The 26,299-nt window shown below is 37.1% G+C and overlaps 1 protein-coding gene across 4 annotated transcripts; it reads right to left on the bottom strand.

The window, feature by feature from the left end:
• Nucleotides 1-304: 304 nt before the first annotated feature.
• Nucleotides 305-26,299, bottom strand: si:ch211-130h14.4 (uncharacterized). 4 transcript variants are annotated; one of them, XM_049481620.1, is made up of 13 exons: nt 25,667-26,299; nt 20,111-20,253; nt 17,992-18,150; nt 14,356-14,451; nt 12,565-12,691; nt 11,430-11,560; nt 5,813-5,911; nt 3,813-3,899; nt 2,769-2,872; nt 1,966-2,026; nt 966-1,123; nt 780-888; nt 305-691 (listed from the first exon to the last, which is right to left on the bottom strand). In XM_049481620.1, exons 1-13 carry the CDS (start codon nt 25,671-25,673, stop codon nt 647-649), a joined length of 1,326 nt encoding a protein of 441 aa, XP_049337577.1. In that variant the 5' UTR covers nt 25,674-26,299; the 3' UTR covers nt 305-646. The 4 variants fall into 4 exon arrangements, with proteins under 4 accessions (XP_049337577.1, XP_049337579.1, XP_049337578.1 ...); XM_049481622.1 differs by having other exon boundaries at nt 780-885; XM_049481621.1 differs by having other exon boundaries at nt 5,813-5,908.

Raw genomic sequence — 26,299 nt, 5'->3', positions numbered from 1 at the left:
TCTCCTCCAGCAGTCTTACACACTGCTTTTGAATACCTTTATATACATTTATATACATCTATCTCCTGGTGCAAACAATCAAGCAGTTTATCTTGGTTTAATGGCTTGTGATCATCCATCTTCCTCTTGATTATATTCCAGAGGCCTAGTAAAATCCTATTAAAAAACATATAGAACAGACCAAATTATATTTCCTGTCTCTACCTCTCTATCTGTTCTACAAATCTATCTATCTAGTCTGTCTGTATGTATGTTTCTCTACCCATTATTCATAAATGACAAACCAGTATAATTGCAAACACAGTTTATTTTACAATTTATTTTATTACTTATTTATTGTATTTTATTGTTCAAACCATGCAGATATTACATATATCAGACTCTGAAACATAATAAAATATATGTTTCATATAAATTTATAAACTAAATAAACACATTTAAAGTACATATTACAGTTGCTGAAGTGGCATTTGATTAAATTGAGTCAAATTTATCAGAAGTATATACATAATTTGTGAGTTACACTTAAAGATATATTTTAGTAGAAGTCTCTAATGTTACAAAAGCAACAAGAAAAACACAATTTAGTATAAAAAAAAGCCTCTTTATCTTAAAAGGGGTCAGAGCAGTGCTGAAAGTGCTGACTTTAAGACACATAATTGGTCCAGGTCTTGTCATCAGGGTCTTTAGCCTGAAAAGGAAACAAACCAGTCAGGTAACCATAGAAATTACTCTTAATAAACGAATATAAATGGACCCCTGACATAATATTTGATTACCAATGAAATACTCGGAGAGTGAATGTCCTCCATGGACAGAGGAACATCTGAGCTGGAGGAGTTCGGAGCTTTATCGTAGCTTAACGCAGAGTCGTCAGTCTGTTTCCTGCTGCAGAAATCATGAATTATGTAATTTTAGGCATAATTTACGCTAAATTGCCTGTTCAGATTATGCGCAGGCCTTACCTGCTTGCCTGGTGGGATGGAGTGACTGTGTCCTCCATAGAAGGTTTTGGAAGTTCAGTTTTGGAGTGATCTTCCAGAGACTGCAGTGGTGGGAGAAGAGGCTGTGTTGAACATCTCGGTTCATTAATTGAGATTTTGTTTGGACACACATGCTCCAACTGTTCAGAAATATAAAGGCAAAAAATTTAAATAAACTTTGCAAATCTTAACTAAATAATGATTAAAAAGTTTACAGGAATAGAGTTTTTCTCAATTATTTTTAGTGCATTTCTCATATCAGAATTGAGTTTTTTGTCCAACCTCCATATTATCTAGTCTCTTATACACTTACATTAAGCAAATGTCCATAATTATTTAAAATGCACCAACATGACTGAGAAAAACTGAAAAAAATAAATAAATAAATAAGTGTTCGGCAGCAAAGAACCATGACTGTTAATATCATAAATGATATATTGTTCAGTTAAATGGTTTTCCATTAAGCTCATAAAGGAACATCTTAAACACCTTAATACAGTTCATCTAACCATTTTCAGCACTCTATAAATATATTTGCTCTAATTTATTCAGTAATTAATTTATAAGACTGTCAAGTGAAGAATAAAAACCTTTTTAAAGTAAAAAAAAAAAAACCTTTCTAACCCTCTATGGCATTATGTTGCTTTTAGAGCACATTTTTAATAAAATTTAATTTATCATTTTTTATTGTTGTGGCGATTTTGTTTAAATTTCTTTACTAAAACAAAAGAAAGTGTTTTTGTTGATTCATGACGAGCAGTGGTTCTTATATTTTGATAAAAATATCAACAGAGATCCATAATTTCTCAAAAAGTAGACTAAAATATCTATGTTGCTCAATAGATATGAAAATCATGCTATAGAAGGTTACTTTTTATTTTATACAATTTTATTCCAAGTCAATTTGAAACATTTCTATTGGTCAATTTATCATAAAATTTTGATGCGATGTGAAGAACTAATTTAACAGATAGAAACTGACCAGGTCGCTGATGCTGTATCTTGTATCACGATGAAGAGCAAGTCCCGTTTTGTCCAGCAGTCTATTTACAAAGAAGCAAACTGACATTAATATAAAAAGAAATACAAACATTAATTAAGACAGTTTATTTACTGTTTATATAATGACTTTTAACCAAGAAATTACTTATTTTTACTTAATTACTGTACTTAAGTACTAAAATACTGTATCTAAACACTACTGGAGTATTATTTTTACTACACTGCTGTGTACTTAAGTACTAAAATGCTGTATCTGCATTTACTGGAGTATTATTTTTACTTCATTACTGTAATTAAGTACAAAAATGCTGTATCTGTATCTACTAGTGTATTATTTTTACTACACTACTGTACTTAAGTACTAAAATGCTGTAACTACTGGAGTATTATTTTTACTCCACTACTGTACTTAAGTTCTACAGTGCTGTATCTGTAGCTACTGTAGTATTATTTTTGCTTCAATACTGTACTTTAGTATTAAAATACTGTATCTGTATCTACTGGAGTATTATTTTTACTTCACTACTATATTTAAGTACTAATTCTGTAATAACTACACTAATAACACAATACTCTACTTTCTTTTTTTAGTACTTCAGTACTACATTCTACTATAAACTACTTGTTGAATATACATTACTGCAGCTTAAAGACTTCTACTCAACTCACTTATTTTTTCATAAAGAATTTAGAGTACTTTTACTCTAGTAAGTCTGGGTCTGATTTGATCCAGCGTCTGTGTTTGTCTGTCTGTCTGTCGCTGGTTGCTGTGGGCTGGCTGACCTGTGTGTGTGAGCGATGTGAGACAGGGAGAGGCTGTGCATCAGGCGAAGCTGGTGTTGGGTCACGACTGCAGCTTTCGATTGGTGAGGTGGCTCCTTCACTCTCTGTTTGGGCAGAAATTATGACAAAGGAACAACAATCAAATCAAAACCCCAAAATTTAGATTAACTGACCGTAAATCAGATAAAACTACATTAACAAATTAAGATGTCAATTTGAGCCCATTCTTTGATTGAAAACAGCTAAGAATACATTAAATTAACATGCTAATATATAATATAATATAATAATCTTTATTGTCCTGTAAATTTTAAATGCACTTTTGACACCATGCTTTTATAGGTGTATATTTACACACATGTGTAACATTGGATAATATTGAGGTCATAATGACATATGGCAATATTTGTACTAATGTGAAAACAACTACAACAACTAAGACACAACATAAAATACCTGGAGCATAAACTTTGCTAACATCTTTTATTAATGTTATTAATTAGGTTTAGAGTTTTAGCAATATTATGTATTAAAATCAGTTTGTTTTGTATGCGTCTTACCATTTACTGTGAATTATACTATTTAAGTGCACTGTTGTTTAATTAGTTATGTTTGCAGTTCATATGCAGGCACTAAATATTATATTATATTATTATATATGTTTTGTGGTAGATTGTTATGTTATTTTGGAATATTATTTCGAACAATATCTTGGTGAGTTACTGTTATTTACAAAATAGACAAAAGTTGAAAGATTTAACAGTTTTAAACTTATATTTATAGTCAATTTATATTATAAAGAAAACCTTTATTTTGCTGTAGTAGTATGTTTTTCAGTGTTTTGTCTGAAAATATTGTCATTGCATAAATACTTTGAAATCTATAATTAGTATCTTATCTTATCTAATCTAAAATATATTGATATTTATATTATATCAATATTTTGAGTGTGCACTTTTATGGAAATGGTTTCAGAAACACTAAGAACTGCAGTGTTTATTGACTAATATCAGTAGGTAGTATGGAGTATCATGACAACAATACCAGAAGAAGAGGGTTGGTCTTGAAGGTCTCCAGAAATCTGGGCTGTAGAGTGGAGAACCTGGGCACTCTGAGCTCCTGTGAGAAGACCTGTGGAGATAAAAGGTGGTGTGGAGGTGTGTGAGTGAAGAGCTGTGGGCTGGAGGTGTGTGGTGGTGTGTGGAGGGGTGATATGGTAACAGGGGTATTAGCTGAGGGGTTGGAGGTGATGAGCAGCTCATTTCTCACAGGTTTAGGCGTCAGTCTCAGCGCCTGACCCTCTCACCACACACACACACACACACACACACACACATTTACACAAACACACACATACACACAAATACTCACTCACACACACAAACCTGTGATACTTCCTTGCAATACATTAATTACATATTTATTACATGTACTGTGCAGTTTTTCACGGTAATGATCTGTGTGGGATATAGCTGCCTGTCCCATTTCCACAGCTTGGGTTTCCAGGTATAGAACACACCAGCATGCAAGCAGTGTGCTGTAGCCATGGAAACGGGCGAGCTGGCTATTTTTCCTCTGAACAGGTAATCACTGAGCTTCAGTAAGGTTGCTAACCACCATCAGTAGTGTAGTAGAAGAGACAGGAATTTATATAGGAATTATATATATATATATACTGATCATCACTTGTCATCACTTTCCCCTACGTGTCAATCTGGCAACCCGCATGAGCTTTACGTCTGGGAAATGCAGTAGGGGAAGAAAAATCTATCCAGTGTTTGTAAATTGGACTCACACACTCGCTCTCATTTATTACTGACTGCTCCTTTCAGCTCCTTTATCTCTGCACTTTTATTTTACTGTACTCCAAACAGCCAAAACATTACAACCCCCTCACTACAGTAATATTAAAAAGGTTCGTCTTGTGCCAATAAAACAGCTCGACGGGGACATGAGCGTATCTGAATGATATAAACACACTGCATCACTTTTTTCCAGTGTGAGTGATGTTCATGTGAGTGGGGCCTGTCCAGCTCTGTCTGTTCACTGTTTACCTTCTCCTCTCTCTCCTCCAGCCAGGCTCTGCTGTTTGCCCACATCCACTTTGTCGAGGAGGTGTGAGGAGAATGAACCCCACGCATGTGTCTGCAGAGACTTCCAGCTCTCCTTCATCCTGTCTCTCACTGTCCTGATCCCCCACTGTCATTCTCTCTCTCTCTCTTTCTCTCTCTATCTCTCTCTCTTTCTGCAGGTGTGTATTTTCTTAAAATGCCTTTTAAGGGGCATCTGAATGTTTTTTCTTTATTTTCATGACTATTTACATTGTAGATTCTCACTGAAGGCATCAAAACTATGAATGAACGCATGGAGTTATGTACTTAACAAAAAAAATATATACATATATATATTCTAAGTACATAAAACTCCACATGTGTTCATTCATAGTTTTGATGCTTCAGTGAGAATCTACAATGTAAATGGTCATGGAAATAAAGAAAACGCATTGAATGAGAAGGTGTGTCCAAACAGCATTTTTTCTCTTTATTTTTTGTCCATTAAAGCTTTTCAGGTTACCGAGACGGGACGGTACAAAGTCCAGTGTACAAAATTCGTGCAAAAGCCATGTACTAATTTTCTTAATTAATCATGAGTGTGGTTGATATTGGGCGTAACAGGAAATAAACCAATCAGTGTGTCACTTGCTCATCATTCCCTTTAAAAACCAGGTGCACTCTGATTTTTTCGGATTGCTATTTTAACAGCGCAACACCCTGGACATGTCCAACGCTTCTCAGCAGAGGAAACTGACCTGTTAACTTAAACGCCGCAGACGCAAGGTGTGAAAATAGACGTGGTGTAAGATAGCAATGAGCGTCTCCACCTCCTAAAGAGAGCTGCTAATGTCAATCAGCATGTGTGATCCTGTAAAGCTGGAACTGAGGTGTGTATGACGGAGGGGGTGACGGAGGTCGACCCCTGCAGGTGTGTTTGCCTGCCTTCGCCCCCGCTCAGCGCAGTCAAGCGCCTGTGGTTTTAACACTTACGCTGGGAAACTTCAGCTCAGTTTGGTTCTGAATCTGCTTGCTGTAGAGACGAGGAGAGACAGCTAACGCTCCTGATGCACTCTCTGAGACTGCAGTCTGCTAAAAACAACACAGGACATACCATAATATCATTCAAAATGCAGAATAAATTCATTTCTGTCTACCTTAATATTTCTAAATAGGGAAGATTTAGTTTTACACAAAGGTTTGAGCATCCCAAACAAATTCCAAGTGCCACATTTTTGTCTTATTTCTGTTGGTGCTTTGCTCTAACAATAGAATTGTTGGCAAAACATCACATTATATTGAGATAATATTGATGATTGCATAAATCGTCGCTGTCCAATGAAAAACACTTATCTCCAAAACAGCAACTTTACAGGAGACAGAAAAAGCCTTGTAAACTTTAAATGGAAGTCAATGTAAAAAGAGTTTATTTCAGGTCATTTTGAAGAGTTTCTATTGGTCAGTTCATCAAGAAATTTTGACAGAGTGTAAGGGACAGTTTGTCTTTTCAAATTACGTAGTAAACTAAAAATCAACAAAAATGGAGAAGTTTTTCATAGGACAGCGATGATATGCAAACATATATTAACAAATCCAACCAACGAATAAACAAACTTAAATATACTTTAATATATATATATATTAGATACATGTAATCTATCTATCTATCTATCTATCTATCTATCTATCTATCTATCTATCTATTTATCTATCTATCTATCTATCTATCTATCTATCTATCTATCTATCTATCTATCTATTTATCTATCTATCTATCTATCTATCTATCTATCTATTTATCTATCTATCTATCTATCTATCTATCTATACATATATAATGCATTTAACTTCAAGTTCTAAACAATGATTGTTACAATGATATTGATGGTAAAACTAAGAGGATTTTCACTTTTTTAGGAAAAATAGACTAGTTCATTAATTCCCCAACAATTTTCAACAGGTAGCATAAGATGAACTATAAATACATATAAATACACTGTAAAATGTGTAGCTTATGCAACAACACAACATTGCATCACATTTCTCCAAATGTTTTCTTGCTGAATCCATTCAAAACTTTTTTTTGCTCAGACTTTTGTTACCATTTTTTTGCTCAATCAGCTTTTATTACAGAGTGGAAATAAAGGTGGATTGATTGATTGATTGTTTGATTGATTGGATGTATCACGTATAGCAAATCTTAAACTGTTGTGGTAATAACTGTGAAGATGGCTATGGTACTATATTGTTTAAAAACATGACTTTTTATCAATTTATTGGAACAGACATGTTTTAAAGTTTGGGTTTGGAACAAGAATTAATGTTTAAAAAATGTCACAGGCTGTTTATATAGCAATATTTCACATTTGCAGGAGTTTTTTAATGTATGACCTGGGACCAAAAACTCCTCCTAACTGAATATATGAAATCTAATGAAAATCAGATTAACGTTTAAAATAAATGTAACAGAACTAAAATACTGTATATCTTTTTAAAGGTTAAGGCCGTCTATCCAGACCCGCCCTTCTATCTGTTCCTGCACTCTGCAGCTGTGTGTTCTGGGCTCTGAGTGAACATTGAGTTGTTAATATATTCCTAATGATGTGCTACTTCTCAAGAGTAGCCTCGGCACAGCCCGGCTCACGCCCGATAACACTGCTCACCCGGGTGAGGACACACTTCATCTGCTGGGTGCAAACTGGCCCAGTTTACTCACATCAGCATGTAGTAACTAACGGTCCTGTACCAACCCAGAGATAGGAGAGATAGGAGGTCAAAGGGACAGCTCTAATAGGTTTTAGATAATACAGTAGCTTACAAACGTATTCATAGCCCTATCACCTTACAGTCATAAAAATGTATTTTATTAAGATTTAGGCGATAAGCCAACACCCAAAGTAGACCAAAGTAGCACGTCATTTTAATGTGGAATTAAAATGATACATGGTTTACAAAACTTGAAATAAAACTCAAATAAAAATCTTAAAAATTATGGTGTGAAAAGTATTCAGCCCCCTATACTCTGAAACCCCTAAATAATAAAAATCCAGTGCAGTCAATAATGGCTTTCAAAAGTCTTAATTTAAAACTTAATTGGTGAAATTAATCTCAGTATAAATGCAGCTGTTCTGATCTGTGAAGGCCTCAGTGGTTTATTAGTGAACACTAGTGAACAAACAGCATCATGAAGACCAAGGAGGAACTCACCAGACAGGTCAGAGTTAAAGTTAAAGTTGTGGAGAAGAAGTTTAAAGCAGGATTGGGTTATAAAAACATATCCCAATCTTAGCTCATCCTGAGGAGCACTCTATAATCATATAATCCATCGTCCAAAAATGAACCTGAACAAAAGTATTCTATATCTGTTTCTACAAACCTACCAAGACATGATGACAAATCTGGCAAGGAGAACACTGGTCAGAGAAGCAGCCAAGAGGCCCATGGTCACTCTGGAGGAGCTGCAGAGATCCACAGCTCAGATGTATCAGAAAAATGTGTCCACAGGACAACTATACATTGTGCACTCCACAAATCTGGCCTTTATGGAAGAGTGGCAAGAAGAAAATCATTGTTGAATGAAAGGCAAACGAAGTGTAATATGCAGTTTGTAGCTACAAGACATGTAGGAACAAAGCAAACATGTGGAAGATGAGACCAAAGTTGGTAAGATGGGACCAAAGTTGAACTTTTTGGCCTAAATTCAAAGCACTATGTGTGGTAGAAAAGTAACCCTACTCATCACCCTGAACAAATCATCCATCCCTGATGTGAAACATGGTGGTGGCAGCATCATGCTGAGGGGATGCTTTTTTTCAGCAGGGACAGAGTTTGGAAGCTGGCCAGAGCAAACAATCATGGAATCCTGGAAAAAGAAACTTGTTGGAGGCTGTAAAAGACTTGAGACTGGGAAGGAGATTCACCTTCCGGCAAGACGATGACCCTAAACATACAGCACTACAGAGCTACAGTGGAATGGTTTAGATCAAAGAATATTTAGGTTCTAAAAGACCTAAATCTTATTGATCTTCTGTGGAGAGACATGAAAAATGCTGTTCACAGACGCTCTCCATCCAACTTGGCTAAGTTTATAAAGAAGCTGTTTTCTAAAGAAGAATGAGGTAAAAAAAAAAAAATCAGTTTATAGATGATAAAGTTTATAGGTGATCAAAGCTGGTAGAGAAAAATGACCCCAAAAGACCTGCAGCTGTAATTGTAGTGAAAGGTGGCTCTACTAAGCTTTTTTTTTTTACTTTGGTCTATCACTTAAAATCTCAGTAAAATACATTTTAATTTGTTGTTCTAAGATGACAAAATGTGACAAAGTTCAAGGGTTATGAATACATTTGCCATTCCACTGTAATGTCAGTTTATATGGGGAAATACAGATTTTAATAACAAAAGCAAATCACTGGTAAAGGATTTGAGCTAGAGCTTTTTAGAGCAGTTTGTGTTTGTTATGTGTGTGTATTATTCATTCCATCACATGACTTAATCTCTTATTATTTTTCCACTCAGCCCAGCAACAGACTGACCAATACACGGAGCGGCCATATTTGCCCGTCCTTCCTGAAAATAAATTTGTGTGAAATTCAACAGGTCGAGAAGACATTGTGACTCAGCGTCTTTCATGGAAAATAAACACACAGTAATGAATAAATAGAGACAGATCGGAAGGCTGTTGGCTCTAAAATACAGTTTATGGAAGCTGGGACTATCCCGTCCTCTCCGCTCAGGTCTCACTGCAGTGCGGAATGTCCTGTAGAGGAGGAGGGGTGGACGGTGCTCATCAGCTCTAGCTGTCCTCTCTAATGCTCCAAGCATTCAGAGCCTTCAGATCAGCAGCCTAACACTCCCTCACAAACATCGCTAGCACATTTAGGCGACACGTTTTAACTGTTCGCTCGCCGGCCACCAGAATGACCGTGCACTTCACAGCTGCATGCCACTGCAGATAACAAGCCACAAAACAGTTTGGACCAGCAGGCAGGGGAACATCTCCAAAGACATTGTGAAGTCTTTTAAAACCTCCAGGGGAACAACAACAAAGGAAACCTGCACCTTCGTGCTTAAAAGTCTTTCAGTATTTTAAATCTAAACGTATCTATATAAAGATTGAGTCGTAAAAAAAAAACACTGTCAAATGGTTAAACAAAAATGCAACCATTTAATTGACGGATTAATTAATTACCCAAAATCACAAGTGAGTTTATACCAGTATTCTGAGTTTATATGTAATGTTGACTGAGACGAATAGTAATTATTCCAACAACAACAAAAAAATCTGAAGACGATTTGACTCTTTGTTTACTCGAGTTAATTCCACTCTTTCTAACCATATATGGCAAATGCTGATTCGTGAAGGCATTCCTGAGTAATTAAGCTGAGAATACAAAGTGCGATTTTGGGCGTAAAATCCGTCCGTTGGGTTTTAAGGGTTAATACTTGTACAGCAGTCCTGTCTCAGCTGATTAATAGAGAAAAATGTGTACATTAGATGGTTAGTACAGTCTGTGCAGTCTTAAGACTTAAGGTGGAATTAAGGGAGTCTTTCTTAAAGAGGCTCGTTGTGTTTGTAGAACAGTTTTGTAAGCAGACCTACACCCTTAGCCCTAAGCTCTGACATGATGTGACATCCCAGGCCCAATTGGTCTGTCTCTTTTGTGTGTGAAATGAATTAGACATTCTCCCCTGGGTGATGTTTGTCCGTGCAGTAGGGGTAAAGAGAGAGGGCTGTGGAGGGTAGGGGGGGCTTTGTTTGGACATCTCACCCCTACGTGAGCACTCGACCAACTCTTCCCATAAGGCTGAAGCTAAACAAGCTTCCAGGAGAAAGAGTGTTTGTGCATAGCCAACATGGCACAGCAAGAGCAGAGGAAACAGAGCTGAGATCAGAAGAGGAAACTGAACATACATTAGCTTCAGTTCTCATTTTAGTGTGGGAGGTTTCATGGCTAAATTGGAGCAGCCTGGTAGCCAATCTTCATTAATTGCACATTGCACCAGTAAGAGCAGTAAGAGTGTGAAGGTTCAATTAGCAGGGTAAGAGCACAGTTCTGCTCTAAATATTGCAATGCACACAACATTATGGGAGACATACCAGAGTTCAAAAGAGGACAAATTGTTGGTGCACGTCTTGCTGGCGCATTTGTGACCAAGACAGCAAGTCTTTGTGATGCATCAAGAGCCACGATATCCAGGGTAATGTCAGCTCAGCATACCACCAAGAAGGACCAACCACATCCAACAGGATTAACTGTGGACGCTGTGAGAGGAAGCTGTCTGAAAGGGATGTTCGGGTGCTAACCCGGATTGTCTCCAAAAAACATAAAACCACGGCTGCTCAAATCACGACAGAATTCAATGTGCACCTCAACTCTCCTGTTTCCACCAGAACTGTCCGTCAGGACAATAAATATGGTCTAAAACCAGGTTTTTCTTTTTCATTGTCCAACCCCTGTAGATAGATAGATCCCGAAGCAGTTACACAACACAACACAGCATAAACAAACAACAATAATAGGGGTGGTGCAATAAGAAAGCACAGTAAAGAAATATAAGACTATAGAAGATATAATGTTTTAGAGTATGTAAGTAATAAATAGATCCTCACATGCTTCTGTTGGGTTGAGCTCTCTTCAGTTGAGACCTGTATCTGTGGGAGATGTTCCGGCATCTTCTTCTTCTTCTTCTTCTGTAGCAAGTCTTCCACCGTCAGCACTGGAGCTGACTTGCTGCGAAGCACTGGACACACAAAACAAGTGTGACAGTTTCAGCTTTTAATGTAGATATTTAAATACTTTCATTATAAGATTCATTATTTACATTTAAGGTATTTAGCAGGCGGCCTGATCCAGAGCGACTTACAAAAGTGTGTCCTTTTTTTACTTTAGGATATCCAGAGTGAGTTGGAGAGACTAGAATCAAGGGATACACCAACCTTTGAGCTTTGATAACGTTTAGAACTAGAGATTTAGAGATTTTTATTTTTAAGATAAGTTTAGGAAGTATTTGAAAAGATGAGTCTTCAGTCGTCGTTTTAAGACCAGGAGTGACTTTCAGTTCTGTTCTGACACCCAGTGGAAGTTCGTTCCACAACCTTGGTAAGGACAGAGAAGAGTCAGGATTTATTTTTCTGTTTTCTGTGTGTTCTTCTGAGGGATGGTGGGAAACACATCTGCTTACATTGCAGAATATATTAGGTTTAAGGGATAGCAGGTATCAGCAGATACAAGATATAAGATATAAGAGCAGAACGTTACTGGAAGATTTAAGAGATTTAGATCTAAAATGACCTGAGAAAACACTGAAACTCAGATGATGGCTTGATATTTGGTCTGTTCTGGGTTGTCAGATGTGTCCTGGAGAGACAGGTGTGTTTACACTGCTGTAACATGTGGTTTAAGTGTGTCTCAGACCACCTACTGAAGTGGTTTGAAGCTGGTCTTGGGAGTTTTTCTACATACTGTATTATACTGGGCTATCAATCATAAATCATATTATTCATTGACGTTTATGCTCTAGCTGTCACACAAACATGCTGGAGCATTTCCATTGGTCCTTCCATCATGAAATTATATGAAACAATGCAAAATCAACCAGTTTTGTTTTACAATCTACCAAAAAAACTTTTTTTTTGTGTGTAACAGCAAAGACATTATAGACATTGTTTGGTTATTACTGTGAGGAACATCACTGCAGCCCTACATAAGCCTGGTTTCTAATCACTGCAGTCCGGTTCCTCTCACCGATCTGCTGTAGCTGTTTCTCCAGTTGTGCTGTTTTGGCCTGGTCCACCCAGTGCTGGAACACCTCCTGCTCCCTGGGACCCTGCAGACACCCACGCTGGGCCAGGAGCCTCTGAAGCTCCAGGATCTCTCATTGGAAGACCCCCACAAGAGAATGCGAGTGACAGTGAGGAAAAGAGCTTTAGAAGAATCATACTGCACATAGTAGTGCATTTAAAAAAAACAGAATATCACTGAAATGTTACTTTATTTCAATTGGTACTTTTGGAGCAGTGTGGGCAGTGTGCCAAGTCCTGCTGAAAAATGAAATCTGCATCTCTATAAAAGCTGTTATCAGTAAGATTTTGTGGGAAAGCAAAACTGCACTGACTTTAGACTTGATAATAAAACACAGTGGATCAACACCAGCAGATGACAGACATGTCTCTCCAAACCATGACTGATTGGTGGAAACTTCACACTAGACCTCGAGCAGTTTGGACTGTGTGTCTCTCCACTCTTCCTCCAGACTCTGGTCTCTTGATTTCCAAATGAAATGTAAAATTTACTGATGATCAGTGATGGTTTGGAGAGACATGTCTGTCATCTGCTGGTGTTGATCCACTGTGTTTTATTATCAAGTCTAAAGTCAGTGCAGTTTTGTTTTCCCACAAAATCTTACAGCACTTCATGCTTCCCTCTGCTACTGACAACTTTTATGGAGATGTAGATTTCCTTTTCCAGCAGGACTTGGCACACTGCCCACACTGCCAAAAGTACCAAAATGGTATTTATTGGCTGTAGGCCATAATCATTAACAATAAAAGAAATACATCTATATATATAGAGTTTCATATTTTGAACTACTGAATTACTGAAATAAGGCAACTTTTCAATGAAATTCTAATTTCTTGAGATGCACCAGTACATGCACATGTCACTGAACATTATTACATACATTTTATAGATGTGATACATGATTAAGGGTGTACTCACACTAGGCCCGGTTTGGTTGAATCGTGCCGGAGCACGGTTCGGCCCCCTCCGCACTCCCCCGCAGGCCTGCACTCACACTGCGCTAAACGATCCGTGCCCGAGCACGCTTTCGTCATCAACAGGCGACTTTTGTTTTGAAGAACAGTATGCGCGCGCAAAACAATGGAGTTCGTTTTGGGCGTGCAAATACGCAACTGAACCAGAGATTCATTGCTTGTGCAACACAGCGATTTACTGCTAATCGTGCTGCACGTGTAAGAAGGTTTTTACACAAGCAGCAGACGTCCAGGGAGAAATTTGCAGCTTTACTCGCGGACTACAATTCACGTTCATCAGTAAGGTAAAAGACGTACTTGCTATATACATAAATAGTGACCAAAGGAGCGAAACATAAAACTCAAGTAATAATAAAATCTGTTTGTGGTTTAGGACTTGTAGATAGTAGTCCTAATTTATTATGGGTAACACTAACCATTATGGTGCTCTTTAGAACCCTTTTCAAAAATATTATATGCAGAATTGTGTATAACACGTCCTCCGTTTACAGTAGCGTCGCATCACTGACGTCATCTTGATCCGTGCCCGGGCACGGTTTGCGCTCACACTGCATCTGTACCGTAAGCTGAACCGTGCCCGGGCCCGCTTGGAGAGGTGGGCCCGAGCACGGTTCAGCGTACCGTGCCTGGGCACGGTTCGGAGCGATCACACTAGCCAAACGAACCGTGCTTTGGGAGGTAACCGTGCCCGGGCATGGTTCGGATTGCCTAGTGTGAGTACACCCTAAATGTGATATGTGATTAAATATTGAACATTCACCAGATAATAGCGTGTTTTAGGTAAAGCAGCCAGATACGCATCATCATGCTTGAGGGTTGAAGCTATGAGCTTCTGGACGGGTGGTTTTCTTTTTCTCTGTAAGAAAGGAAAGACAGCGGAGGAAGAGATGATGAAGAATAGGGCATGGAAAGAGAAATGAATGAGTGTACGAAAGAAAGAGTGTAGAAGGTGAGAACATCTTCTCCCTTCGCTTCTGGAAGAGCCTGGTCTTGCAGCAGGGCTGGGAAACCCAGCACCCAAAGCAAATGAGAAGTAAACATGCAGCCACAGGAAGCCATTAACTGGAGCAGGGACCAATTAGGCCCCAGCAGGAGGCCACGGCCCTGCCTGCTTTGGTCCTGCCCCGTGGTGGAGTCCCGATTGGGGGGGTCTTTTTTTAGGCCTGGGCTGAGGAAACAACGGGGCAGTTTCATTTGCTCAGCAGTTTTTTCTTCTTCTTTTCCACCAAAGGTTTCCTACCGACAGCCTCATAAAGTTCTTTATAGCGCTGCTTTTGTCCTGCTCTCCAGTGCGGGTCATTAGGAGAGACAATTACAGCCCGCTGAAGAAGCCCAGCTTTTATAGGGGGAGATTGATAAGACAGGATCTGTCTAAAGCTGCCAAACCCCCGCCTACTTACCTTAAACCCCCTCCCACACACACCCCACCTCACCACTCTACACCACTCTCCCTCACCCCCATTGTCCTCGGGCCAGACGGCCAAAATCAAAGTCAATCACAAGTCTGCACCAACAGCCCCCAGCCCCCGTATTAACATGAGGAGCTTCCTCAATCTCCTCAACCTCAAACACCATCGTACCTGCACTTCAAAGCCTGGTGTAGGTAGAGTCATACAGTGTTTAGACCACGTATCACCAATGACCAAACTAAAAAATCCAAGTATCACCTTTACAAACCATTTCACAGGAACACATGCTTATTTATACACAGTAATGTAGAGAGGTAATCCAAACATATATATATATATATATATATATATATATATATATATATATATATATATATATATATATATTTATTTATACGTCTCCTCATATCTTTTCCACCAATTGCTCTTCACTCTTCTGTTGTGTTGAGTTTTCCAGCTTTTTTCAGTCTGTAAGTAAGTTAGTATTATGGTAAATACAGTAGAATCAGAATTTAAACAGAGGAAAATAAACAACAAGAGAGACAATCAGTGAACTACGTTAATAAGTGCTTACTACCTTATTTATCTGTATTTAACTGTAGTGCAGAAACTGTAGTGAACTGTTGGTGATTGGTTGGTTAATAGAGCAGATCTTGTGGCGTTCCACAGGGTTTTATTCTAGGACCAATGAAACTGTTGTTAATAATGATAAAACTGTAGTTCTGAGAGTGAAGGACTGAAGTGTAGATTATATACAGGTTTTAACGGGCAAGAACAACTAATGTAATGTTAGATAGAAATTTACAGCTAATAGAAAAATGGTATCAATGGTGACCGAACCACAGTTTGAGAACCACTGTCTTAAACCATGCTGGTTATTTGGGGAGGACAAAAATATAAATCTGAACTGGTCAGTGAAGTTTTTATAAATCGTTTTTGTCAAAATAACTGGTAATAATCTTTATTTATTATATGCTAACACTTTAATTTCAAAGGAGAAGAGGTGCAAGAGGTTTGCTGAGTGTTTTAATTATTGTATCATGTTTTTCGTGCAGTATGTTATAAACATAAATATATGTAAAACATGTTTCTATGTTTTTACTCTAAAATCTACTTCTAAAACTTTGTAGTTAAAATAATCGTCCTGAGGAAGGTGTGATAAAGGAAATGATTGTTGAAATGGAGGCTGATGGGGATACTTAGTTTCAAAGCTTGAGCAGGGTGTGTGTGTGTATTGTGTGTGTTGTTGAGTGTGTGCTGAGTGAGGTGTGGGTCTGTAGATTGGTGCAAGGCTTTGATTTCACCGGTTGTGTATTGAAGCTCAGACCTGAGGAGGAAGGTGATGAATCACTCAGGACTTCATTACCATATAAAACAGTTCTAGATAAACAGAGTTTGTCCAAAGATCTCATGATAAAACAGTTTTACAGAACTTGAACTAAAGACCAATATGTAGCCTATACTTAAACATGCATTACCATACATTTACCATGAATTACTCTAGCTATTATATGTTGGTGCAGTAGTCAATAGTTAATAGTTAAAGATACTTTATTAATCACTGGGGAGAAAAAACTAAAATACTAAAAAAATATCAGAATATAATGTATGCATCCCAGGGGTGTAATATATACAGTATTAACTGAATTTTTATATTCAGTATTGTGTGTAGTAAGAATGACTTGTGCTAAATTAAGTCATAATATAATAATATAGTAAATGTCACTATTTTTAAAGTGTCCAGTACAGATGATGGTACAATGACCCTAAGCTTGGATGGACAGGCATGAAAATGCCATATAACTCTTTTAAGTTAGACATTGAGTCCATGTATCTCCTAAATGCTGATTATTATTTTCTAAAATGTTTAATAGAACTTTAACATTTGTAAGGGTCTGTAACTTTCAGGGGGCCTTCTTATCTATGTATTATCTCCTACAAAAGTATTTATCAAACCTCAATAAATACAGTTAAATCATTTGTTATCTGAGAAAGTATTTTTTTTTACACTGTAAATCTGTTTTGTTAGTTTTTTTTAGTTAGTACTATTTTTGCATCCATTATTTTACCTTCAGATCTTGGAATAAGTTATATTAGTTAAAGACTACAGTAAGTGGGGTAATTGTGGTAACTGTAACTGTAAGTTTTTTAGGGTTCTGTCGCCTACTGGTGACTCCCTGCAATCGCTTTAGACCTTTTTATACTCTGTATTTATTCAGTAATTTAAATACTATACTTCATAAATTTTACTTAGTAACTCAGAAATTACTTGTAAATGAGCCAATTAAATAGAAGCACAAGAGAATACTGAAATATCTAGAACTGGGGCTTTTGCATTGAACCGACATAAATCTTTAATCATCAGAAGGACGATTGAAACCAATAAATTACAAGAAATAAATAGAAGTTATTCTATTTGAAATTAGAATGTTTTAAAAATTATGAAAAGAGCTGCAGATGTTTCATGTTTTTGTGCATTTCAGCCTGAAAATATATTTATTTAAATTTTATTAAAAGCACATTTTTATCCTTTGTAAATTAAACAATGAATTCTGAATATGACTGTCTGCAGTAGTTATGTGACTAGGAGTAATCTGTATAAAATAAACCAAAATTTAAAAGTGCATAATATATATATATATATATATATATATATATATATATATATATATATATATATATATATATATATATATATAAAATAAATAACTAATTAATAAATAATTATTTTAAAGTTATTCTAAAATGAAATATTTAAACGCTAGAGTAAATTAAATTAATTTATTGTGTCATATTAAATATACTAGTTTTGCATTTCAGCTTAAAAAAAATATTCATTTTAATTTTATTAAAAGAACATATTTATCCTTTGTAAATTAACCAATGAGTTCTGAATATGGAAATCTGCAGTAGTTATGTGACTTGGGGTCCCCTGTATGAAATAAACCCGTATCACACACCTGAACAGGTGTTTAGAGTTTAAATACCTGTTCAGTGTCATTTTCTGTGTTTTTCTGGGAAGCTGAGTCATGATGCATCTTCAGCTCCTGCCTCTGTCTCTGGATCTTCTCTGTCAGTAACTCAGAGTAGTGCTGGTACAGTCTGTCCCTCAGCCGGTGAATCCTGTGGTACGTCTCTAGATGGCGCTGAAGCGTAAGAAAATACAGGTGAGAATAATCTGACAGGTAAGCAGAAGCAGCTCTCATTATATTAATATTATTATTAATATGAGTTTCCGTCTGCATGATGTAGCAGCTATTATACAGGGTCATTTTATAATATAGAGTAATTGATAATTTATATTTACAGTGTAATTCTGTAAAACACCTGTAACACAATATCTGCATATAATGATCAGATAATTTACTTTATTATATTATTTACCTTTAAACCAGCAATCCCCCCTTAACTCCCTAAACATCCTCCTGATATTAAACTCTCATTTCTTTAGAACATCATGTACAGTATCCTGTAGATGTCCTGAGGTAATCTGTACTGAGGTCAGGTGTGTATCTGAAGGTGTGTAAAGTACAGTATTAGTGTTGCTGGGGTTCTTTGTTCTTTGTATGTTAGTTTGTTGAAGCATTGCTGTCACTCAGGGCTTTACCGTCGCCATAATTATAATGTTATTTGATCCAACTCCACAATTCTAGCATTTAGAAAGATAATGAATTTAGTGTCACATTCCAATAAGGTACAAGTACAGGTGGACAATATGATAAAATCGTATTGTAATCGTGATAAATATTGATTTTCAAAGATTAGCAATTAAAATAAATAAAAACAACATATGACAAAACAACTGTTACAGCGCTGGAAAAAATTAAGAGACACTTCAGTTTCTAAATCAGTTTCTCTGATTTTGCTATTTATAGGTATATATTTGAGTAAAATGATCACTGTTCTTTTATTCTATAAACTACAGACAACATTTCTCCCAAATTCCAAATAAAAATATTGTAATTTAGAGCATTTATTTACAGAAAATGAGAAATGTCTAAAACAAAAAAGTTTAAAGATTATTTGCTGGAATAACCCTGGTTTTTAATCACAGTTTTCATACATCTTGGCATCATGTTCTCCTCCACCAGCCTTACACACTGCTTTTGGATAACTAGATTTTTTATTTTTTGTCTGTTTTCCTTTTGTTTTTTTGGAGTTGCCGTGTTTTCCCCAAAAAATATTATTGTAGGCATAATGAAGGAAGGAAATGAGATGAGGAGCGTTTTAGATTGGGTTTATGTCATAGCGACACCTAGCGTTCAAACTTTGAATATTACATTCCTAATAGGGGCAAACTCGCGGGTCATTAAAAAAAAAAAAAGAACCGGTCCATAGTTTAGACACTCCTGCTTTTAATGGTAAGTGATGCATTAAAATGAGGGTTACTTTTAATGTGTTACCACGTAAAAATAAAAAGGTGATTGATGCAGTTTTATTCAATAGACTTGTTGTGTTTCTGTTTCTACTGATAATAATAATAATAATAATAATTAACCCTCCTGTTATGACCCGTTTTAAGAAGTTTGAAGATCTTTTTTCAGTATGAAACAACTTATGCTTGTCTTAATTAGTGTAGTCAATATATAATATCACATTTATTCATCTCAAATAGTTGCAAACACCCCCTGCAAACACTAAAACTGAAACTAATTTGCAGTGGTTATGTTTCAATGATGTGTAAAACTATTGTGTTTTATATGTTGGTCTTTTAAAAGTAAAAAAAGCAGTTACAAAAAGTTTGAACATGCATTTTTCTTTTTTATAAAAAACGAGTGAATGAATTAAATTAATTGAAGCATTACCTGTTGGATGTAAGGAACACCACGGCACTACATATTGATTAGAATTAGTAATGGAGTTAGTAATGAAATATTCACACTGTTTGTTATGAATTTTTTGGGGTTTTAGACATCTTTTGGATAATTAACCCAATTTTTTGGTCAAATTAACCCAGGAACACCATTGCTCTTCCTGATGAGGGAACGAGGGTTAAATGTGATGTTTTCACAGATAGATTTAGATTCTGAGTGCTGCTAAAAGAGGCAGGTGATGATTTAAACTGGGAAATGATGATGATGATAAAGATAGTGATGATGATAATACCTGATCAAGAAGAGCTCTCTGTTTAGCCTCTGCCATGTCATCAGTATCTGCAGCAGGGTCAGTGAACAGAACAGCATCCTTGTATTTTCTGGCCTGCAGCTTCTTCATCTGCATCACAGCGCTGACCACATGGGCTGTCTTTTCTGGGTAGGGGCGTAGGGGGGTGTAGAGGGGGGGTTTGCACATGTAAGCCTGTTAAGTAACAAGATGCATCTGTCTTCCTTCCTCCCACCATAATCCATTAGCTAGTAATTGTCCAGAACAGGCCAGTAATCACACTCCAGATTGCCCAGACATTGTGTTCTCACCGACGTCAGAAAGAGCCCATTTCCCCTGGTGCAACCTTTACAGAAAGAGCCAGCCCCACACCACATCTTTATCTTTTCACAATTCACACAATTTCAGTTCAGCTTCCCAGAAACCAATTCCACAAAGCTGTTCTTCACCAGGATATCAATGTGAGACTGCTGAAAACACACTTGAAAATCCTGTAAAACCCTTTAAAATTCTTTAAAACTCTTTAAACCTTGTGTGGTGTTCATATTTTTGTTACTCGTTTACTTTGTTACTTGTATTTAATTCAGCAAAATTAAGCAATTTTACATTAAAATGCTTTACACATGCTTGCTTCACCTAAATTGCAAGCAATATAAACAGCTTACATGGTTCATATTTGCCCTTTACCTTTCTTATGTTACATTTCTTTCAAAAAGTGCTACTCTTTTTTTTATTAATTTATTAATAAAATGTAAAAGAAAATGAATTAAACTCAAGATATGAGGAGAAAATTTGTTTAGTTTCAAATTTACAAATGAAGCAATGTTTATTAGCCCTTGGCCAAACATACTGTATGTAATATAAATGTGTAGGGGGGGTTTACAGTGTGTGTTTATCGAAAATGTGTTTTGATATATGTTTTTCACAAAGAATGAGCCAATGCCAATGAGTTTGAGTTAGAACATTTTTTTTAGCATCATGCAAAGAAATCACTATTTTTACACCATTTCATTAACAACAAACTCAACGTATCTCTACTCTTCACTTGTAAAATACTGAGAAACAGGCAGCTAGTGCAGTAATGCAGAAAATGTATTGTTGATTTCTTGTTCACTATTTTTCTTGTATGAATTAGGTAGAGACACTGGTGTTTGTGCTGCAAAGTGGGACACCAGAGAATCTCTACTGAGTCAAACATGGCTTCAGAGACCTTCTTACCATACGTTTGTATTTGTCCCTTTTACAGTTCAGTTCCATTTATCTTGGAGGGGAGGTGGGATAGTTTGGCAGGGCTTAAAATAACTTTTATCCACAGTTCAGGCTGCTAGGTCTGTGAATACCACACACTTGCCAAATCCAGTAATGTCTTCCTTTCTATTTAACACACTGCAGGGGTACTGGACTCCGCACAGGGTTTTAATGTTGCTTAAAAAGTAAGCAACATTTGGTCCTTCTTGTAAGGTTTCCAAGGGACATCGCTGCCAAAGAAACTGACTGTAGTCGTGAATTCTTGAATTTACTACAAAAACATCTCTATGGGGGTTCGTGATAAGGTATGGTAAGAATGGTTCGTGAGGGACCATTGAGAGCATCCTGAGCAGCTGCATCACTGCCTGGTTTGGGACCTGCACCGTCTCTGACCGCAAGACCCTCCAGCGTATTGTGAGGACAGCTGAGAGGATCATCGGCGTCTCTCTCCCCTCCATCACGGACATTTACACCACCCGCAGCATCCGCAAAGCAACCAGCATTGTGAATGACCCCACCCATCCCTCACACGAACTGTTCTCCCTCCTGCCTTCGGGAAGAAGGTACCGCAGCATCCGGTCCAGCACGACCAGATTCTGCAACAGCTTCTACCCCCAAGCCATCAGACTCCTCAACTGCAGAGACTGAACTGATGGTTTTTCTGTACATGCACACACACTCTTACCCCACTTACCCCAGAAAATGGAAAGCACTAAAAACCCTACTACCTCACTGGACTCTATTGCACACTGTGTAATAGAGGTAATTACTACACCACTGGTCTTTTTTGCACACTTTTTGCACACTGCATAATTTGCACACTGTCTTGTTATTTATTATTCTTTGTCTGTATTGTGTTGTATTGTCTGTCTGCACTTTTGTACTGTTGCACTATTGTTCTGTCTACACTGTGTTTATGTGCACCATGGTCCCTGGAGGAACGTTGTTTCGTTTCACTGTGTACTCTGTATATAGCTGAAATGACAATAAAAACCACTTTGACTTTGACTTTGACGGATGCTTGTTAAATCCTGTGCAAGAGAACGATACTAAATATCCTACTTCTAAAGAGTGAGGAGTTTTGTCTGACCTGAATTTTACCTTACCTTTAACCCAGTGTTGAACTGTAAGTGTCATGTATGTCTTCGGAAATGGCCTAATGATTTTGGAAATAAAAATATATGTAGTTGCAGTTTTCAATGTTTTATATGCACCAGATCAATGCTAATGTGTTGAAGTCATGCAGAAGTACAGAAATACTATTTATTTAATTAGAAAATAAATCACTTCTACAGCACTTCTACAGCTCTATTATTTTACCACAACAAGCAGAACTGAAGGTATGACTTGTTAAATGAACCACTGACACAATAGAGAAGTAAAAACCAATGGGTGGAACCAGGTTTGGTTGTTGGAAATTTCATCGTCATTTAACCCTTCTAGTATTTTCAAATTTGAGACACCCTTTTTTCTCTGGATCAATATTATCCCAGCAATTTAAACCTCCATTAAATGATTATAATTAAATTTAAATAAACATGTTAACAACGTTTATTTACCAGTTTTGTTATGTTTATTTGATAAATGATCAGAAGTTCTGGCTTTATTCTAATGTTATATTAGTATTATATAAATATTAATTAATAAGTGGTGTGTTGTTAAGCTAGGGCCTAAAGTGAAGGGGCATTTTAGAAAAAGATTATAAAACTGAATATCACAGTGACCTCAACATTATTACCACACAAAACTGTGTAAAATATTGCTATTTATTATGTTTTATGCTTATAACACATATATAATTTTAGAGACTTTAACACTGAATGGGGTCAAATTGACCCCAAAGATAATAGGAGGGTTAACATCTGGCAAATCTTTAGTTAGGTTTAGCAGCTTCTGGTTCATGGCAGCAGACCCAATGCAACAAGGCAAGCAAACCAATTAAGAGGCAGCTTTAGGCTACTGAAAATAATAAGTAATACTGCAGTATTTTTTTTTTCAATCTTTCAATCAGCCTCTGGTCTGTTCCCGTTCGGAAAAGGCCAGACACCCTCCTGGCAGCCTCTCAATGCCTGAGTTCCCACATTTTACAGGGATAGCCTGTTTAGGAAGTCTGGCCTAGGAAGGCTTTGTGGCTGCTGACAAAAGGACATTAGAAGGAGGTGGCATTTATCAGTTCAGTTGTCAGAGAGATGCAGAGGGAAGAAGGAACAGGGGCCATGCGGTCATCTTCTCAGTAAACAACAAAGACGAGGGCTCTGAGCAATGGCCGTGAATTGGGCGACAGCATCGTCTATCTCCTGGACCATGTACACCGTGAATCAGCTCTTCTACTGCTGGACTCTGAGCAGGACACAAGGGGACAAGGTCAAAGACCAGACCCCCAACACACTACACCCACCAGCCTACACAACCATTGGCTAATGGCTTCCTTTAGTTAGTCTTATTCTGCCCTGTGTCCAAGAGCAGTCTCAAATGTTTTAAGCAACTTAGCATCAATAATCAAACTAAAACATGTGGACTTTACCCACTTTACACTTAACCCAATCGGAAAATTATTGACTATTGTTTATTTTAAATGCAGCATGCGTACTGAGACATGTCTGAAAGCTTAAAAAAGAGGGATTTCCATCACTGGCACATAATTCAGGTCTGAAAGGGTTAAAGACTAAAGACTAAACAAAACTAAACCTGATTAGAGGTGATATGTGCATATCATTGAATTCCGTTTTATTGATTTAATTATGTTTTAAGCAAAGAAAACAAGGAAACAGGGGGAATGAAAGGATGAAGCTAATAAAGAAAAACGATGAAAGGGGGTATAGGGTTCATTGGTGGGGAGTTTTAGGGAGGGGGGTAGAAGAGGAGAGAGTGTTGCCAGCTGTATCCTGGTGACTACAACATTCACTTGTTTGCACTTTCTTTATTCTTCATGTTCTCCACCAACAGAATGGAACACAAACAAATAGATTCTTTTTTCAAAAGAAGCTCCCTGATATTGTAGACAAACTGAGCAGCTTTTACCCTCCTCAACCTCCACCCCACACCGAGAACCCCTGTGAATAGCTCCATAGCTCCTACGAGCCGACTGCACCCGAACACAAACTGTTCACTGATCACCAACAAGGGAAATGTGTGGAGCAGTTGCACGGGCATGACCAGGGACAATATACCAACCCAGGGTCTGAACAGAGGAAGGATTATAAAACAGTTCCACAGAAGAGTACATGGAGTTCCTGGAGCTGAAGGGGGGTAAATGCTGACCTCACGCCAAGGCCAAGCTTTCTCCTTCACCCCAGTTTGTCTCCTTCACACTGCTATGCTACCTATTTATCTCAAGCCAAGCTAATCTACTACTGAATTTGAGTCCTCTGAAGCAAAGCTGTTAGCTCTCCAAGCAGAAGAACAAAAGCATCATTTAATAAAGATAATTAACAAAAAAATGAAGATATGCTTAAAAAGCTACAGTTTACATCAGCTCTAAACCAGGCACATAATTTTAAGCAGGGTATTTGTAGATATAGAGAAATTAAATGCATACTTTATAGTTTTGTCCCATTTTCTTCCCAATATGGAAGGTATTTTCAACTTCTCAACACAACTTCTATTAATCAGTGGTGTTGGTTTTCTATTCTTCCAATTGACCCCTGAAAGAAATGTTGTAAACCCCTCTTTCCCTCTCTCTTTTTTGTTTTTTGTCTTGTCTTGTCCTGTATTGTTAGTATTTTTTGTGAATGTATGTAATGTATGTATAGACCGGTTGTGACTTTATTGGTAAGATTGGAACTGTGTTATATGTTTGCAGTACTGGTTGCTGCTTTTGTTTAAATATTCATAATAATAATAATAAATGTATCACAAAAAAAGGGTATATATGCTGCTGAAACAGGAAACAGCCTAGTGCATTGCAAATTATATTATCAACATTATCATTTTAATATTTGAACATTATAGCCATTGTAGCTTTTAGAAAAATTAGTTTTTGGGGAGGGGGTGGGGTTTATAGTGCACTATAGGACTATTTTACTTTTATACTTTAAGTAGCAGCTTCAAAACCATCTAAAAAAGTCACAAAATGACGAAAGTCAAATGAATTGGGTAACACTCACTCTCTGTGAGGTAGCTTTGCTTTGCACGTTTAGCTTCCATCACTTCTGAGCACTGTAAACAATTCTGACTCGGTTAGTCTAAATCAAAACATTTCACCCATTAGATAACTCAGAATGACCATTAATTAATTAATATTTTTTTTCTCTCACACAGATACAAATGAAACCAACAGGTACTTAAAACGAATATACTGTAGTGACTTACCACACATTTAAACGGGCCCAGTGTTCAGATTTGAATGTTGTGTTGAGCCGCACTCTTTAAACTACTCCAATATAATCTCTCTAACTAAATTTCCAGTCTGCTTTATGGACTGGGTTAGCGTGGGTTTAATCAGTGTACCAACACGACTGCTGCTCGCACGGCTCGCACACCAAGTGTGTTGTTGCCAAGGAGGTCGTTGCCATAGAGACAGCAGATCGAGCCGTTACGGCCTTCTGTTGGTGTTGATTGTCTTTAGGTTCGGTTAGATGTGACAGGGTTATATCCAACCCTCCAACATCCCTGCTTTATAAAACCTTTATAAACACGTACTCTGATCACTGTTTGAAGAAAAGCCAGCTTTTTTCAGTGAGCTGCCAAAAGAGCTCCATTATTAATGAAGTGTGAGTCTGGCGTAAAGGAATGCCTTTGATTTGGAGAAGATCGAGATCAGCAGCCTAAACATAATCTTTTCTGGAAAAAAACAGCAACAAGCAATTGCAGTGCAAGACTGACCGAAATGATCCAAACATAAAGTGAACCGATTCACGATTCAGTGCTGAACTGCTTATTGTGGTTAAATCTGAATGAAGTTCTCAGACAGTGAAGAACCACAGAGGAACAAAGAGCAGACCA

The sequence above is a fragment of the Astyanax mexicanus genome, chromosome 7 (assembly GCF_023375975.1).
Source record: "Astyanax mexicanus isolate ESR-SI-001 chromosome 7, AstMex3_surface, whole genome shotgun sequence".
NCBI lineage: Eukaryota > Metazoa > Chordata > Actinopteri > Characiformes > Acestrorhamphidae > Astyanax > Astyanax mexicanus.
This window is presented reverse-complemented; position numbering and strand designations above follow the sequence as displayed.